General features: G+C 41.5%; 1 protein-coding gene across 1 annotated transcript in view; it reads right to left on the bottom strand.

Moving 5' to 3' along the window:
• Positions 1 to 18,771, bottom strand: part of LOC133388896 (lysosomal acid lipase/cholesteryl ester hydrolase-like) — a 39,427-nt gene extending 20,656 nt beyond the window's left edge. Inside the window, exons 1-6 of the mRNA XM_061635414.1 lie at positions 18,567 to 18,771; positions 14,565 to 14,691; positions 9,286 to 9,403; positions 6,915 to 7,113; positions 4,011 to 4,120; positions 2,467 to 2,603 (exon numbers count right to left, since the gene is read on the bottom strand). Coding sequence (XP_061491398.1) covers positions 2,467 to 2,603; positions 4,011 to 4,120; positions 6,915 to 7,113; positions 9,286 to 9,403; positions 14,565 to 14,684 — 684 coding nt within the window. The 5' untranslated portion in view covers positions 14,685 to 14,691; positions 18,567 to 18,771. The remainder of the gene's footprint in view (positions 1 to 2,466; positions 2,604 to 4,010; positions 4,121 to 6,914; positions 7,114 to 9,285; positions 9,404 to 14,564; positions 14,692 to 18,566) is intronic.
• Positions 18,772 to 18,882: the final 111 nt, after the last annotated feature.

Below are 18,882 nucleotides of genomic sequence, written 5' to 3'. Positions count from 1 at the left end.
AAAATGGACGCCGGAGGAAAAAGCCAGGGCAAGGACAATGGAGGAGAAGGCAGCAGCAGAATGGCGAAGAGCTGTGGAAGTGAGTGACGATGATGTGTGTGTGTGTGTGTGTGCCCCCCCGTGGCACCGTTCTGCCCCCCCACTGCCTTTCCTTGCCTCTGCCGCCCCTCCATCAATCACAAGGCACTTCCGAAACTTCGGCCTACTCAGAGCTTGGAAAAGTTACTTTTTTGAACTACAACTCCCATCAGCCCTAGGCAACATGGCCACTGGATTAGGTTGATGGGAGCTGTAGTTCAAAAAAGTAACTTTTCCAAGCTCTGGCTACTTCTCTTCCTTCCCCCCCTTTTTGAACTCTCCCCCTTGTTCCCATGCCTACCTGTGTGCTGTATTTATCCAGACAGAGCACTCCTGCCTTTTAAAATGCCGGCTAGCTTTTTATTGTATATTTATTTGAACTCCATCTTTCTTTTTATTTGTATTTTTGTCCTGTTTAATCACAAGACTGAATTGTATGTGGGACAAAAACTGTCTCAGTAATAATAATAATAATAATAATAATAATAATAATAATAATAATAATAATAATAATAATAATAATAATAATAATGATAATGATAATGATAATGATAATAATAATAATAATAATAAATCATTAGGCGTATAATAAATGGCTTAAGGCTGATTTTTTTGTTCTTGGCAGAGATGAGGTGAGAAGTAGGGTCCTTGCAGCTCCTCCTCTCAGTCCCCCAGCTCTCAAACTCATGTTCTGTGAGAAAGAGAGAGATTCCCAGTCCCAGAGAGAGATCGACTGTTGACAATCTCTGCTAATATCTATACAAATGTACATAACATGCATCACCTGAACTCACATGATCTACAGTTACCTTAGATCTTGCAAGATTTGCAAATGAGAAGCAATAGGGTTTTATATTAGTTCTGATTGTCTATTGGGCTATCATAGGTTATATGTTTTTTTCATTTTCTATGGCAAAAACTCCAACTTCAGTGGAATTTATGTGATGTGTTCTAATCATTTGAATTTGGCTAATGAATGCTTTATTCTTTCATCAGAACTTTAGCAGTAGTACTAAAATATTAATAAAAAAGAAAAGGGAAAGAAAAAAATACTTTACTTACATCATTCAGCTGTATTGCTAATTATAGATATAGATATAAAAGATAAACGGCATTTTGTCAAAAGTATTTTTGTCTACATTTTATACCTCATCCTTGGTTTTCCAAGCTTGGCATGGAATGCTTCTCATACAGAATTAATTTGAAATGCTGCATATTTATTATCATAATCATCATATTCAAAATAAAAAATATATGTACCGCCTTCAAGTTGATTCCAACTTATGGTGACCCTATGAATAGGGTTTTCATGAGGCTGAGAGGCAGTGACTGGCCCAACATGAAAAACTAAAACAAATAAAAAATTGGAAAAAACACTACAAAAATTAAAAAGGCAATGGGGCAGTCCATCCTCTAAAATAGGCTACAACATCAAAAGCCCTACAAAAACCCTCCAAATGCCTCGGAGAAGAGTATTGTTTCTGCCTGGCACCTAAAGATAGATAATCATGGTGCCAGGTGTGCCTCCCGGGAAGAGTGTTTCGTAAGCAGGAGGCCACCACTGAGAAGGCCCATTCTCATATTATCATCTTCCACAGCTCTGTCAGAGGGACACACAAAGAAGGGCCTCAGATGCTGAACGCAGCATCCAGGCTGGTTCATATAGGGGCAGATGGTCCTTGAGGTATTGGGGTCCTGAGTCATGTAAGGCTTTATAGGTCAAAACTAGCACTTTGAATTGAGCCCATAAACTAACTGGTAGCCAGTGCAGTTGTGCCAAAATTGGGGTTATGTGCTCCAAATTGGGATTATATGAGCAATCTGGCTGCCAAATTCTGCACCACCTGCAGTTTCCAAAATGCACATCTTGGAAGTATATACTACTGATTTCAATGGGACTTATTTCCTAGTGAGCATGCCTCCTTAGGCAACAAGCATTGGGGGGGTGTAACCATTCTGTGCTGGGTCTGGAAAACAAGGTGTCAGGGTGATTTTGCTCTTCCCTGAGCCAAGCTACAATGTCAACAAAGTGCCCTAAGTTGGATCAGAGGGCCCACAAAGCTTCGTGTTGCTCTGCCTGTCGGTCTGTTTTTCTGTACCCTCTTCTTTTCTGTACACTATCTCTCTCTGCTTTTCTCTGTCACTGTGTTTCTCTACTCGGAGTCTATGTGCTCTGCAAGAAGTAAGACTGTTCAAATGCTGCCTGCTGACCACTGAGGACCTCTGGAGTTGTTTCCCCCCCCATTAAATCAGAGTAGCAGAGGATTTTTTAAAAAGTTAAAAGCTTCATTTAACTTTTTTTAAAAAAAATGTCCACTGCTCTTCTTGAAAAATGATCCTCTGGAACTCTTCATATAAGTCATATAAGTAATGCTTAGAAATACTTACTTGAAGTATTACATTGGGAATATATGCGGCTTTTATTATGGGGGTTGTACAAAATGTCAATGTAGTTACAGGTCCCAAAGCAAAAAAGACTTTGACTCTTTCAGCTAGTTTTGGCCAAGTAGAGAATGCTATGAAACCTGAGAAAATAAAAGATATTCTAAGTCAGCAAAGAAATTGGAAATTCACACTAGTTTTACTCATATTTTGTCCTGTTTAAAATACGAGATGTCTGCTTTTAATCTGGTTGTCAAACTAGATATGGTTTATTGGTTTGTGTTCATTTTTGTAAACTCCTTTAGGAAGCACTGTGTTTGAAAAGCAATCTAGAACTCTTTTTAATTAATTAATTAAAGACTGCAGTAGCCTTGTAGAAAGATGAGAGCCTTATTGCATAGTAACCTGGAAGTTTATAGCTTAGCTCTGTTTGCTGCTTTCTCTTTTTAAGTGGGAAGATGTATATCAGTGTATGCCAGAGCTGTCTGAGATCCTGGAGAGCTGCTGCCAGTCAGTGCGGACCAGGGATGGGGACCCTGTTGCCCTCCAGACATTGTTGGGCTCCATCAGTCCCAGACAGCATAGCTAATAAGCAAGTATGATGGGAGTCATAGTTCAACAACATTATGAGGGCCACAAGTTCCCCATCCCTGGTATGGACAAGACTGACCCACGTGAATCAATGGTTTGCCTTGGTATCAGGCTGCTTCCTAGTAGTACACCAGAGGTGGGGAAGTGAAGCATTCTGACAGGCCAGATCCAGAATTGCTCCACCCTTCATGGACCATTTTTCATGTCAGATGATGCAAAGTTCAAACCTGTGGCTGCAAAGGAGGAATCTTCCTTTGCAGCCCTGGCTTTAAAGCCAAGCCAGGAAGATTCTCCCTTCGCAGCTATGGCTTGAAATCAAGTTGTGGCTCCAAAGGAAGGATTGGGAGCACAGTGTAAGTACCCTCTGTAGTCTTCCTTTCCAGCTTTAATTTGGCACTTTTTGAATTTGGCATCCTTTTCTGTTCCCACAAGAGGGCACTCGGAGTGCACTCCCAATTCTTCCTTTCCTATTTTTTCTTCAGTTTAGCACTGCAGATATTCCTGTCTGGTGGACATGGTTAAGGTCAAACAATGCCATGGGCCAAATAGGAACACTTGGCAGGCCTCATTAGGCCTATGGGCCACAGGTTCACCTCCCCTGTATTAAACAGTTCACAGATGGTTATGGAAAGTTTGGGGAACTTGCCACCCACCAGATATTGCTGAACTAAAACTACAATCATCCCTGGCTGGGGCTGTTGAGCAACATCTGCAGGGTCAAAGATTCCCCACACTGGGGGTATGGACTGAGAAGATGGCATACACATCACAGTTCTTTGCTTTCAACACTGTAATAATTTACAATCCCAATAGCATGGAGGAAAGGGCTGTATGCGGTGCTTTGTTTCTCACAGCTTTGTTTCTTTCTAAACCCAATTTTTTTCCATGTATCATTGGAGTAATATCACCACATCCCATTGTGATGCTCATGTGAATACAGCCTGCATTCTGTAGCATACCAATTGCTGAGCCTTCAGAATGGCCTACATAATATAGTTGTTGCTGCCTTGTTTTATTCAGGATGAAGTACAGGACTGCTGGAATGTCATAGTATCCCATCTCGTGAATACTAGAGAGAGAAATGTACACAACAATGTATAAGCAACGTTGGTGATTTATCAACATTAACCATGTATAAACAAGAGGCAAGGGTCAGCACAAACTGCAGAAAAAGATGTATGTGGAAAAAATGAATGAAAAAATGATGGAATAATCTGAGATCTATCTGTTACTCTTAGGATTGCCAGGTCAGAAGCATCCCAAAACTTGAGATTTCAGGGGTGGGCCTTAGTGATGTCAGAGGGGTAGGCCCCAGTGATGTCATGGGATGGGCCCTAGTGATAGCATTAAGCATCAACCACAGTTGCTTGGAGCATACTACTCAAACAAAAAAAATTCTCTGATGGAAAATTAAGATAGAAATCTTAGCTAAATGAGGGTGTTCCCAGGTTCAGCTGAAGTGATGAGATCATTCCTTCTCACCTGCTTACGTAGGGGACATTTAATCTAGCCTACTTGCTTCTGGCAAAAAGGGTTTAAGTGTCCTCAGACCAGGCCAGTCACCAGAAGGCCACTGAAGAAAGAAGGGAGCCTAGTGTTGTGGAATGTTAGATGGGAGCACTCAGGAATAAAGATGGATGCTCCTGAAGTCTGCAATTCTAAGCACACTTACTAAGGGACTAAGCCCCATAGAACTCAACAGGACATACCTCTGAGTAGATATGGTTAAGATTGTGCTGTTGGTAAGGCTTGATCAGGATCCTCTGCAAATATATCAATATCGAAGCATGGTTGGCAACCCCTTGTCTGGAATGCCATGCCTGTTTTTTAATGTGGCTGTTCCAAACTTCTTTACAGACTTAACCCTTCACTGCAGAAAGTGGTTTGAGAAAGGAGTAAGAGTTAAGAAGATTCTCTACCCTTTTCTGCCTATGCATTTAAAGCACATTCAACATACATTTGAAGCAGATGAATCACACCACAGAATCATGGGAATTGTAGCTTGTTAAGGGTGCTGGAAACTGTAACTGTGAGGGGGAAACTACACTTCCCAGGATTCTTTGGGGGAAGTCATGGACTTTAAATGTGGCTTGGATGTACTTTTAACGTATTATGTGGATCTGCATTACTTTGTAAGCTTTGCCTGCATATAAATCATTTTAATTAATTTTAAAAATTGAAATCAGCTACAGAGTTTACTGGGTGACCATGGGCAAAGCACCAGCTCTCAGTCTAATCTGCCCCTCAGGATGAAAACAATAGAGGGGGACCATGACCACCCAAGGAAGAAGGGCATACTTAAAATGTAGAGGTAATAATAAAGTACAACCATCGTGTGAAATCAGATACTTATTGGAACATATTATGAAGAAATATTTATATAAGCATGACTGTCAAAGATGTTTATTATTTACACAACCTGTAAAAATATTTATAGCGCAATCCTGTGTGTGTTTAGTCAGAAGCAAGTCCCAATGTATTCAATGGGGCTTACTCAGATAGGGAAGCATGCACAGGACTACAACCTGAAATGATAAAGAACTTCACTCACCACCCAAAATTCATAATCATGCCACTTTAAATTGTTTTGCAACTGTTTTATATTTGTTTTATGGTTATTGGATTTTAAATGGATTTATTTCTTGTAGTGAGCTGCCTTGGTTTCCAACCCTACCTCACAGGGTTGTTGAAAAGATTCCATACACACACACACTGGAGAAGTAAAAATGCATACACCCCATCTAATAGTTCATTGTCAAAATCAGTTGGTTATCATTGCAGAACATTTTAAAAAATAAAATCAATATTAGTTTCCTACAAAATAAAAGCAGTGACACCTAGTTAAGCTGTGCCTAATTGCTTTAAAAATAGGATTGGAGGGGGAGAGAAAGATTTACAACACAAACACAATCCTTTGCTATGTTCGCTCAAAAGTCCCATTGATTTACAGCACAATCCTAACCATATCTACTCAAAAGTAAGTCCTATTGAATTAAATGGGGGTTACTCACGGTATGTGGGATTAACATTGCAGCTTTAGTCCCAGAAAAGTGAGTATAGGATTTAAAGCTTCATATTGGGAAGGTTTTCCAAACAGGGTGTGAATTAGACAAATAAATTGCCCTCTTCAGCAGCCCAGAAAACATTGAACTTGTTTGGCTCCTCATAATTAGAGAAGTAGAACACATTGTAATCATAAGCTGCATGTACACTTCTTTTAAATTTCTGTTCAAAAATTATTTGAAAGATAAAATGTATATAACATGCTATTTATGCAAGTAATTAAAAAACCCTGCATATACACTTTTATTATAATCATTAATGAAATTCTTTACTGTAAACAATTGCCTACCAAGATCCTGCAGTGTTTTTTTGTTCTACATCTCCTGACTGCACACAATTTATGAGATTTTCAGAGAAGCAGGACTTGGTTTCCAGACTCTTTGCCATCCCCGTTGCAGTCTTTAGGACATGCTCCAGTGGTCTATGTTCTTTTTAAAATGTGGGACCCAGAACTGGACACAGCACTCCAGATGCAGCCTTACTGGTGCAGAACAGAGTGGAACTATTACTTCTTGTGATCTATGAGCCTGGCTGTCTAAACAGACTTGAGCTAAACTGGGAAGGGCCTGAAGCAATGGCATGTGGCAAGTTAAGATAGGGAAGGGAGATGATTCAGCACCCCTCATCTGCTTGCTCCTTTTGTTGTAAGGATTGGGCCCACTCACCTTTTATAAATTGAGCAGGCACAGTAAACAAACATGGCCGCCCCCAATCATGCTTTGTTTCACCCATAGACCAAGCAAGCATTTCATGAACATGATCACAGTTCCCCATGTGTTACCATTTCTGTGTTTTCTTACCTAAACTCCCAGAATTTCTGCTCATTTTCCCGCATGGTCTTATGTTTTGAAGACCAGATGTTTCCTCTACTGTTTCCAAGCCAAACATCATAGCTGGCATCTGCCAATATGAAGCCAAAACTATTGTTGGGCATGTTTGAAATCCAGCAGGAAGCATCCTCAATCACAGCATGTTGCAAAAATACAACAGGCCATGGACCTGTAAGTCAGGAAGAAATATTTTGTTATTGCCCAATTACATTGCATGTAAGTGGCTCCAGTTTTCAGTATGGACAGGAAATAATTTGATTCCTCATTAACTGTCAATGGAAGGTAGTCAAATTAGCATTCTTTTACTTGTTCTGTCTAAGACACTTACTTTTAAACGAGTAAATCTCAATGTTCAAGAAGCCCCAGCCTATGCATCTACGTGTGAGGCATCCTTCTTGAAGTGGAGCATGTCCCTATAGTGACAGGCGGAAGGAATGCTCTCCTATCTGTGGGAACTTTTGTGGAGCTGCCCAGGATCTTAGGTGGCCTCACGAAATGGTTCAAAGGGGCGGAGCAAGTGAGCCTATTTAAGGCCTTGCCGCCAGTCAGCCATTTTCTCCTGAGCTGCCTTTGTTGACAGATGTCCAGGAGCAATTAAGGAGGAGGAGTCTTGACCATGTGGCAGTAATTGTAGGTAGCTAGTTACAAGGCTGCCTCCCCGCGGATCCTCATCCACAGCTGAAGCCTATTTCTGCCTGGCAATCCTCCCAGCATTGTCCTTTGCAGTTTCCCCTTTGCGGCTTCCAGCACTGGGCCTGTATCCTCTACCCTTAACAATCACAGATTTGTCCTTGAGTCCTCTACACTGCAAAATGTACTTTGATATCTACATTTCTGAACTATCTCAAGAGATTGTGAGGCTTCTTTGTTTAGAGAGGAATTTTTTGAGATAGATGTGATTTCACTTCAAAGCACTCAACATTTGAAAGATTATTTGATTGTTACGACATGGACTTGTACTTTAAACTGAAATGAATCTGTGGTTCTAAATGCAGGTATTCCAAAACTATTTTCAATTTTTGATTCAATGTGGCTTTGTGGTAAAAATTGTGAAAGCAAAATAAATGTCACAGATATTGGATGAAAATAGGGAGGCGGAGTTGAGATGTCATCTAACTGATTTTATGCCCGATTTCTCTGCGCTACTTAATGAAAAGATACGTCAGATTTCTCACTAATTCTATCAATAAATAATTCAAAACATTACTGTGTATTTTTCTGCCCTCAGAAACATAGTGGGGTTTTTGTCATACGGCAAAAATGTTAACACATTTGCCACAATTTTGGCAAGTATGCAAGAAGTGTTGGACACTGCTGCTCTAAACATTAAAGAGAAATGGTGATCAGTTCTATAATGCTGAAAGAAAAGTACAAACAGCAATGCAACTCCCTGAATCACGTAATGCCAGTGTCACAACTTTTAGATCAGCTCAGCAGCGATCTAAACTGACTTCTACACTCAACAACAACAAAACCCCTAAACAACCTGTCCTTTTTTTTCTCTCCTTTTCCCAGAATTCCACTTGGTTTTAAAGGGGCAGTAACAATATTAGCATACCATGGACTGCGAAAAAGACAAATAATTGGGTGTTAGAACAAATTAAACCAGAACTATCACTAGAAGCTAAAATGATGAAACTGAGGTTATCATACTTTGGACACATCATGAGAAGACATGATTCACTAGAAAAGACAATAATGCTGGGAAAAACAGCAGGGAGTAGAAAAAGAGGAAGGCCAAACAAGAGATGGCTTGATTCCATAAAGTAAGCCACAGACCTGAACTTACAAGATCTGAATAGGGTGGTTCATGAGAGATGCTCTTGGAGGTCGCTGATTCATAGAGTCGCCATAAGTCATAATCGACTTGAAGGCACATAACAACAAAACAACAATATTAGCAACCAGGGAAGGCAAATCTTAAAGCAGATTAGGAAGCTGCTTTATACTCAAGCCATTGGTCCATCTAGCTCGGTATTATTTATACTGACTGGCAGTGAGTCTCTAGATTTTGGACATGAGTCTTTCCAAGCCCTACCTGGAGATGCCAGAGATTCAATCCAGGACCTTCTGCATGCAAAGCAGATGCTCTGCCACTTAGTTATACCTCTTCCCATACCAGACTTTTAATTAGTGGAATAATGACAGACTTAATTACACTTCACATATGTGTAATCCTAACCATTTCTATACAGAAATAACTTCTATTGAATTCAGTGATGCTTACTCCAAGCTAAATGGGATTAGAACTGAAGCCAAAACCTGCAAATCAAATCAAACCTAGGGTGAAGTGGGGTGGGAATTGTCAATATTATTCTCTTAGCCGTTCCCATGACATTACCTTTGCTTGCACCATTGTATCTTCCATGAGGTATTCTGAAGACTGTAAGTATATATCCATCTTCTGTCTCAACATGATGTTCCTCACTTGGATAGCCATGATGATGGATAATCTCACTCTGGGGTCAGTGAAAAACAGAGTAGACTTGTTTGAAGGCATCCTCTTTGTGACTGCTACTATCCTAGCACCACCACCACCACCACCCTGCGTGATGATGGTTTGGGGGAGTTGGATTGTGTGTAGTCTCCCCTCCACCACACTCTGTCAGCAGAGAAGAACACCACCACCAAGCGGGCCCTCCACCATGGTACAGTTCCCAGCTTCACCTAAGCAGATGGAAAGCTTCTGCCAGTGGTAGGAATGGGGCATTTTATTTATTTATTTATTTATTTAATTTGTATCCCGCCCTTCCTCCCAGCAGCAGCCCAGGGCGGCAAACAAAGCCCTAAAAACACTTTAAAACATCATAAAAACAGATCTTAAAATACATTAAAACAAAACAGCATTAAAAACATTTTTAAAAAATCAACTTTAAAAAAGGGTTAAAACATTATTAAAAAACATATTAAGCAATTCTAACACAGACGCAGACTGGGATAAGTCTCAACCTCAAAGGCTTGTTGAAAGAGGAAAGTCTTCAAAAGGCGCCGAAAAGATAGCAGAGATGGCGCCTGCCTAATATTCAAAGGGAGGGAATTCCACAGGACATTTGGGGATGAGTTGGGGTGGGTCTGCAGGATCCAAAGCCCAGCAGAGCCTGCAAGGGCCCTGATTCTTAGGCCCCTCAGCTCTGGCATAGTAAAAAAGAAAACAGAAGTATCTCTCCACCCCCTTTCCTGCCAATGTGCTTCCCACATGCATCTAGTTGGCCACTATGAGAATAGAATGCTGGACAAGATGGGCCTTTGGTATGATCCAGCAGGACTCTTCTTATGTTTTCCCCGATGTCGCCAAGCCTGGCTGTGGGAGGAGGAGGAGTCGGCCTACCCCACGAGGCTCCCCCGGCCGAGCTGCTCCTCTCTCGGCATTACACCGCACTGATGCGCTGGCTGGAGGCCTGCCTGAGCCGTGGGGAGCCCGCCTTTAGCCTCAAGCAGTTCTGCGAGGCCCTCGAGGCACACACCAGGCTTGCCCAAGCCACCGCTGCTGCTGGTGGGGCAGGAGGAGGCGTAGGAGCCGGAGAGGAAGCTGCCACCACCGAGGAGGGACCCCGGAGCAAAGAGACTGGTGCCATTTGATCATCTGTGTTGGGGCAGTCGGTGGTGGCTGGACTAAAATCCACTCTGAGTAGCATGGCATCGCTAACCCATCATCTCAGTCGCCATGGAGAAAGGATCTCACCTCCAGGTCTTTCCCTCAAGATCCATTTCTTTGGACTTCTCCTGTGCCCATCCTTCTTCTCACCCACATTTATTTATTTATGTTTTGGCTACTGTAAAGTGTATTGTTTTATTGATGTATTTTGATGTATTGATGTATTTTATTGATGTATTGATGTATTCTTATATTTGTGTTCTTTTGTAAGCCGCCTTGAGGGCCTTTTGGCTGAAAGGCAGGGTAGAAATAAACAACAACAACAACAACAACAACAATAATACTGTCCTTAAAGGTAGCCCAAGAGTTTGCCAACCATATGCCATTTTCATGGCATCCAAAATTAGATCAGATACGAGGATTTCAGTATATAATGGCCATTGGAATGTGATGAATCTTGAGCTAGATTGGATGTGCTCTCTTCGGCTACATTATGCGTATTCCAAGGTGGTCCCACAAAAAGCTATTAGCTACTATGCTAAGTTCAAGGTTCTAGTTTTGGTGTACAAAGCCCTATACAGCTTGGGACCAGGATACAGTAGGGCCCCGCTTACCGGCGTTCCGCTTACTGGCGTTCAGCTAATGCGGTGGCTTTCCTCCCCTCTTTTAAAGCCAATTTTGCATCATTTTGGCATCATTTTCATGCAATGCGCCCCATTAAAGTCAACGGGGTTCCGCTTTATGGCAGTTTCCTCTTTACGGCGGGGGTCCGGAATGGAAACCACCATATAAGCGGGGCCCTACTGTACCTGAAAGACCATCTTATCCCTTATATACCCAGTCAATCACTGCGCTCTGCAGGTGAGGGTCTTCTGCAGATACCATCTTATCAGGAGGTCCATTCCACACAACATACGAAACAGACGTTTATTGTAGTGGCACCTAAACACCTAAACAGGCCATCTCTGTTTTCTTTTCCACCTACTGAAGACCTTCCTCTTTCAACAAGCCTTTTAAGTAGAGACCTTATCCCAGTCTGCGTCTGTGTAGGAATTGCTTTTTAATTTGTTGTTAAATATTTTTAAGATGTTTTTAAAGCTTTTAAAAATGTTTTTAAAGATGTTTTGTTTTAATATATTTTAAAGCCTGTTTTTATGATGTTTTGAAGTGTTTTTAATGCTTTTGTTTGCCGTCCTGGGCTCCTACTGGGAGGAAGGGCAGGATATAAATCTAATAAATAAATTAAAACCTGGTGCATTAATGGTATTGAGGTGATCTACATGAGTAGCTGCATTCACCTGACTGAAAACTAAATAAATAAATGGAACCATCCCTCCCTTTGTGGCAAGATAAGAACACCAAGTGCCTTAGAGATATTTTTAATGAAGTACCTACCCAGTGCTAAATCCAAATTGCTACATAAAAATTCTATCCGCAATAACAGAGAATAATAATATTATAAATAATAAAATTTTATTTTTAGGCCGCCTATCTGGCCGAATGAACGGCCACTCTAGGCGGCGTACATAATTAAAAATACAACATATAATACAATTTTAACATATAAAACAATTATAATCCACCAACCTACATCTATACACTGTAAACTAAAATTATCTAGGAGACTTGTATGCCCGCTGAAACAACCAAGTTTTCAATCCTTGGCGGAAACCTACCAGGGAGGGGGCATGGCGAAGGTCGTATGGCAGAGAGTTCCAGAGGGTGGGGGCCACAACTGAGAATGCCCTCTCTCTGGTCCGCACCAGCCTAGCTGTCTTAACTGGTGGGACCGAGAGAAGGTCTTGTGAGGCAGATCTCGTCAGGCGGCATATTTGGTGATGCTGGAGGCGCTCCTTTAGATAGACTGGACCGACACCGTATAGGGCTTTAAAGGTTAACACCAACACCTTGAATTGGGCTCGGTACACAACTGGTAGCCAGTGCAGATCTTCCAGCACTGGAGTGATATGATCCCGGCGGTGGCTGTTTTTAATCAACTGTGCTGCCGCATTCTGTACCAGTTGTAATTTCCGGACCGTCTTCAAGGGTAGCCCCACGTAGAGCGCATTACAGTAGTCTAAGCGAGAGGAGACCAAGGCATGCACCACCCGTGGGAGCAGATGGACCGGAAGGTAGGGTCGCAGTGGATCAATGGAATTTCGATACAAAGTCTAATTGGGTGGAATTCTAGCACATCCCTAGAAGACAGTGATTATGACCCCCTGCCCTTTGCAAGCTGTTCTGTACTTGTAAAATCATCCCTCATTCCTAAGGCAATGGCTGGGTAAAAATGTACATCATTTTTGGACTATTTCTGGGGGTTTTTCCTATTCTGCAAGATGATCAAAACATTTCTGAATATGTATGTTTTACCTTTTTGTTTTTCATGGGTTTAACCGAAAAACAAGTAAGAAAGCAAACAAACATAATTTGGTGGCTGGTGGTAGTTAAGTAATTTATCAAAGGGTGGTTGGCAAAGTTTAGAACAAACAGGTTTTCTTTTCATTGAAGCATATGGACATAGCAGTGGTATACCAGCATTTCAGTTTTAACACTCGAAGGCAGAGCCGCCCCTAGGCACCGGGAAGTGGGGCAGTTGCCCCGGGCCCTGTGCTTTGGGGGGGCCCTGCGCTTGGTGATCTGCTCACCAGCTGGCTCCTCCCTCCCTGCCTGCTCGCCTTCGCCACGCCAGGCAGGGTGCAGCGCTCGCTCGCTCTCTTTCTCTCCGCCCAGGACAGGGGCTTGCTTGCCTGCCCACCCGCCATGCCGAAGCCACCACCGCTGCTCTTGCTGCGGTCAGCGAGCGGTCGCCACCTTGGGGACAGCGAGCTGGGCTGGCAGTTCTAGGACTGGTGCCTGCGCACCTACGACGACTCGGCCAAGACCAAGACGGTGACCTGGAGCAAATGTGGGGGGGCCCCAACTATGCTTTTGCCCCGGGCCCCGCACATGCTAAGGGAGGGCCTGCTCAAAGCCCATTTTGTGCTACTGAAGTCCCTGGGAAGTGTGATAGCACTGTAAGGAGTTACTGCATCAGAAGCCCATCCAACAGTATGTATGTGTGTACTGTATATAGAAATGGGGGAAATAGATCTAGACATTGCTACTGAACATGCAGATCTCTATAAAACATTTACCTGCAGTGGAGCTTCTTACAGAACCTGTGTTCATTGCTACATGCATTGACTATTTGTGTGCAAAATATACACACAGGTTTCATTAATGTCAGGGTTATGTCTGACCTGGAGTGCATTTGTAATTAAGAATCCCACACACAGGGAGGAGTGATTGACTTCCAAGATAGAAGAAGCAAGATCCTATCTAGTCTACCATCCTCTTCTCCCAGTGACCAACCAGATGCCCTGGGAAGCCTACAAGCAGGACCTGAATGCAACAATGCTCTTCCCATTTGTGATTCTGAGCAACTGCTGTAGAGGAGACAGAATATCGCCATCATGGCTAGCAGCCATTGATAGCCTGACCTCTCAAAAGACACCACTTCCCTTGCTGCCAAATATGCCTGAAATTGCCTCCAGGAACCCCTGTGTGATGCCTCCTCTCTTATTTTCTTCAAACTCTTCCTCAAAACCCATATTTTTCTATGAAACCTTTAGGGGATTCTCCCTAATTGCTATGCCCTACTCTTGTTGCTCAGCCTGTATCTAAGCCCAAGAGCATGTAACACAAGTATGGGGAACTACTGACCCTCCAGATGTTGCCGAACTACAATTCCCATCATCCCTGGCAATTGTCCGTGCTTGCTGGGGCTGATGGAAGTTGCAGTTCAGCAACATCTGGAGGGCCAAAGGTCCCCACTCTTGATGTACCTGATGGCACAGCCCTTCCCCATTTACCCCTACCTTCACTTCCTCCCCTTTGTCTGTTGTTTCCTCTGTATTGAACTTTAGATTGCAAGCTCATTGGGTAATGGTCTGGCTAGCTTTTGGCACAGTCGCTGATACTTCCTTTTTATCTCTCTTACCTTGATGGCAAAGGGACAGTGGTCAAAATTATATCTGACTTACAATGTTCATAAAGCACTCAGGATCCACTGTATGTTCAGCCACAGGTTCTTCTGACGTTTTGGATTCTTCTGAACTGAAAATGCCTTGGCATAAACATGCTACTAAAATGAAGCCCCACATCTTCAACCTGTATGGAACAATACAGTTGTTTGATAAGAATGCTATGAAGGTTTATAATCTGTGGTTCATGCAGATTTAAAGCAAGAATGATGTGGCCACAGCTTTCAGTTAACATGAAGGATAAATGCCAATCAATGTAGTTCTCTAGTGGATCCTTTTTGACACAAAGGTGTCAAAGGTGAAGGATAAATGCCAATCAATGTAGTTCTCTAGTGGATCCTTTTTGACACAAAGGTGAAGTCAAGAGTGTTTGGGAATGGGTGGGAAATAGGAATGTTAGGAATAGGAAAATTGTGATTTTGGTTTCAATCTGTGTAACATACCATCTGAGCATCATTTTACAGCAGCTTTCTCTGATATTCGCGTTGAAAGAAAAGTGATTTACTACCAGTGCTTGGAATGAACTACCTCAGTTGAATGAAATTCACTGAACTGGTTCAAAAATCTCTGAATCACACCAGAAAGTAGTTCCCATAATTGCCTTGTGAACTAAAGGTGAAATAAGTTCATTTTGGTGTAGAACTTGGAATGATTTCTAGTTCATCTTCATAAGTACACACACACACACAGAACAGGGGCCCTGTCATTTACTTTTGAAAATGAAAACTAAGTCAATAAGATATTTATAAAGAAAGTTAGAAAGACATGGAGGCAATGTTCTAAGGTTAATTAGACATATATTTAGGTGCTGCTGTTGCTAAAGATGCTTAGTCACTTAATCACTGCTGCTCAGCAATCAGAAGGAAGGAATGTGAGACATTTCCTGTATCTTCTCTGCTGAAGAAATTAATTCTCTTCTGACAGGAGCAGCTTGCAGTGAGAAGTACAGGTACAGGAACAAAGAGAATGATGCTTTGTGCCTTTAACAGCTGTGTGCCAGGCAGAAATTAAACAGATTGAGCTTTTGCTAATATGGAAATCAATTATGGGGAAAGCTTCACCTGTTGACATTTTGTCTATCAAAATACTTTATTACTTGTGTATGGCCTCTGATTTACTTTTGGACCTTACACTTCAGCACATATATCATTCTAAATGCTGAGTTTTTATTTTTTCTGAGGATGAACTTTATATAAACTACAAAGTTCATTTGGATGAACTTAAACTGAACTAATTTATTTTGTAAAAGTATGGACTTTAAGTGGAACTAGTTCCTTTTTTGACATGGTGAACTAGAACTACTTCCTTTTTAACATGAGCTTTCCAAGCACTGTTTCCGACTTACTACAGATGGTCCCCGATTTGTATTTTAATATTATATCCTATGTCTTGTGCCCAATTTTAACATGTTTTTTTTAAAAAACTGCTTCCATTTTGCATTCAGGTTTTAACAAGATATTAAATATTTTGGATAGCAAGTGCTTGTTTATCTGTATTTATTTGCAAATTCTTTAAAACTTCCCTCAACTGACAAATAGCCATTCTTACAGCTGTCAGCAAATGCATAATCACTCTTCCATCTTCTGGCAATGCAACAAATCATACAACATAAAAGAATCTAATGGCAGATTTTACCATCCTCTTTTCCATTTGGCCATGAATCAGATTCCAATATTTAACAATTCAGGACAAGTCCAAGAAGCATGATTCAAATCTGCCTGTACCATACCATACCACTCAACAATGCCAAAGACAAATAATTGGGTGTTAGAACAAATTAAATGACAACTATCACTAGAAGCTAGAATGATGAAACTGAGGTTATCATACTTTGGACACATAATGAGAAGACATGATTCACCAGAAAAGACAATAATGCTGGGAAAAACAGAAGGGAGCAGAAAAAGAGGAAGACAAAACAAGAGATGAATTGATTCCACAAAGGAAGCCACAGACCTGAACTTATAAGATCTGAACAGGATGGTTTATAACAGATGCTATTGGAGGTCACTGATTCATAGGGTCGCCATAAGTCGTAATGAAGATTATTTTATAGAAGCTTTCTTTAAAATGCATGCATAACGTAGACTATAGCACCTTCTTACAAACCCATTATTACGCTTCAGCTGAATTAAATTGTCCACATCTTTTGTAATTCATATGCTCCTTGCTTATAATACACACTTAGGCAGCCAACATGCTGCCCTCCAGATGATGTTAGCTATGGTTCCCATCAGCCCCAGCCAGCATGGCTGAATAGTCAGGGATGATGGGAGTTGGGCCACATCTGGAGGGCATCACATTGGCTCCTCCTGTTATGTCTTCCCTCCAGGGTATTCCACTACATTTTACTATTTTATCTTCCCTCCCCCCTTTGTCCACATCAAATCATTTCCATTGTCAAGTTTATCTTGCAGCCTGAAACAACAGGCTGTAATCCTAAAGTGAGGGGGAGGGGGAGAACTGCCAGGGCTGATCACCGAGTTCCCTGCCAGCCTCATGCTTGGAGTTATGGACAGAGTGGCTTCTTTTCCTTATACAATTTTCCTTCCACAGGGAACTTTTAAAGTCTTACTGACATTAGAGCTCCAAAAATGGTAGGCATGGAAGCCTATGACATCAGATCTCCCCCTTAGAGGTGCGCTCTCTCGCTCTCTCTCGCTCTCTCCCGACCCTCTCTGGGGAAGGGAAATCTGATGCTTCCTATTGCCCCTGGAATGTCCTCCCAGAGACCACAGGATTTCAGAACCTTAATTATGCACGTTAAAAAAAAAGACTTGTGCGCAATTTTACCTCAAATATCTCAGAACACTCTCTCTCTCTCTCTCCAATAATATCTTCAACTGATAGAGAATCATAGGAAACATAGATGAGAAGGATGGGTGTATGGGATATTACAAATTTTGAAAATATTTGTCAAGTAATAGGTATGAAGTATAGTTTATAAATTATATAATTGTGAAGAAGGAACATGTGTGCGTAATGGAACCCACAAGGAAAAGACTGCTATTGAGTAACATACTCCCCCATATCCAATACTTGCAAAAACTTTACAACTCCCTTTAGAGATTTCAGTTTTGTCCCTGAACTGAAGGATGGTCACATAAGCATATAGTGGCTCTATAAAAAGTCAAAAGAAAAAGAGTGCAAGTCTGCTTCTCACCTTTCCCAGAGCACTGCCTCCTCCTGTAAAGACATCTATATCTTTATTTCTATATCTATATCTGAAACCGTATATTTGTTGATCCAGGTACCTTCCCTTCCCTGTGACTAGAGCTATAGATCCTGGAGTTTAAATTAAAAACATTCTTAGAGAAGAAGGAAGCAAATCTATGGCGGCTTTCACACTGTACTTTATTCTGTTATTCTGACGTTCTTACCTGCTAATTTGCACATTTTAATTATTCTTTTATACGATGTAAAAGCTATTCCAGAAATCTTGTGGAATATAGTGGAAGTTTAATGCTTATTTCCATGATAAATGATTCCAGAAATAATCAATTTGCAAGTTTGGGAACCTGGAAAATTGAGGAAGTTTTGCAGAAGCTGCAGCCACTCATGTGACAGGCATCCAGGCATGCAATGCATTTCTGCCCTTTAGGTGTGTGTCAATTTTTATTTTTATTTTTTTGCATGATGAAAATTGTACCAGTTTTCTAGCACAGGTGCAGGTAGTACCTTCCCCATCCTCCTTTTCCCACACACACCCCTGTGTCCAGACATTAACTCACATAGTGAATTATGGGGGAATTAAGTATGCATGTGTATAACAGATGAGGGACAAAAACAAGAAGTTGTTTGTTACAGCAGTGTAAAAGACAATTGTGTAAAATACCGGTGTATCGGCAGGAAAAAAACCACAGTTCCTTAATGCAACAGGTACTGAAGTGTGAAAGGAATGTTAGAAATCAGGACAGAAGCACTACTATTTTAATCTGTAAATTCCATAAAAAATAAGCCCCATGTGTGAAAGCAGCCTACATATACAAAAAGACTACTCACCCAAAACAAGATTCGCACTCTCCTTTCTTACAGTTTTCTGAGCTAGATTTCCCAAAGTGGTAAAAGCAGGTTTGGGAGAAATCCCAATGCAATTACTAATGCCAGTTGAAAGCCTTAGTTAGTATATTGACCTCTCTCAAGGGAAAACAGACCTCAGAGAGCTTCTCAGAAGCATTTGTAAAGCAGGAATGCTTTGGAAGCTCTTGACGAATGACACACTCCAGAAAAAACTTTAATTACTCTGTGGAGGAAAACAGGATGAGCACAGAACAGTGGGCCAGGATCCAAAGAATTGCTCAACTACTTATAACCTCGA

The sequence above is a fragment of the Rhineura floridana genome, chromosome 7 (genome assembly GCF_030035675.1).
Source record: "Rhineura floridana isolate rRhiFlo1 chromosome 7, rRhiFlo1.hap2, whole genome shotgun sequence".
In the NCBI taxonomy this organism is placed as follows: Eukaryota; Metazoa; Chordata; class Lepidosauria; order Squamata; family Rhineuridae; genus Rhineura; species Rhineura floridana.
Note: the sequence above shows the minus strand (reverse complement) of the source record. Positions and strands in the feature narration are given on the sequence as shown.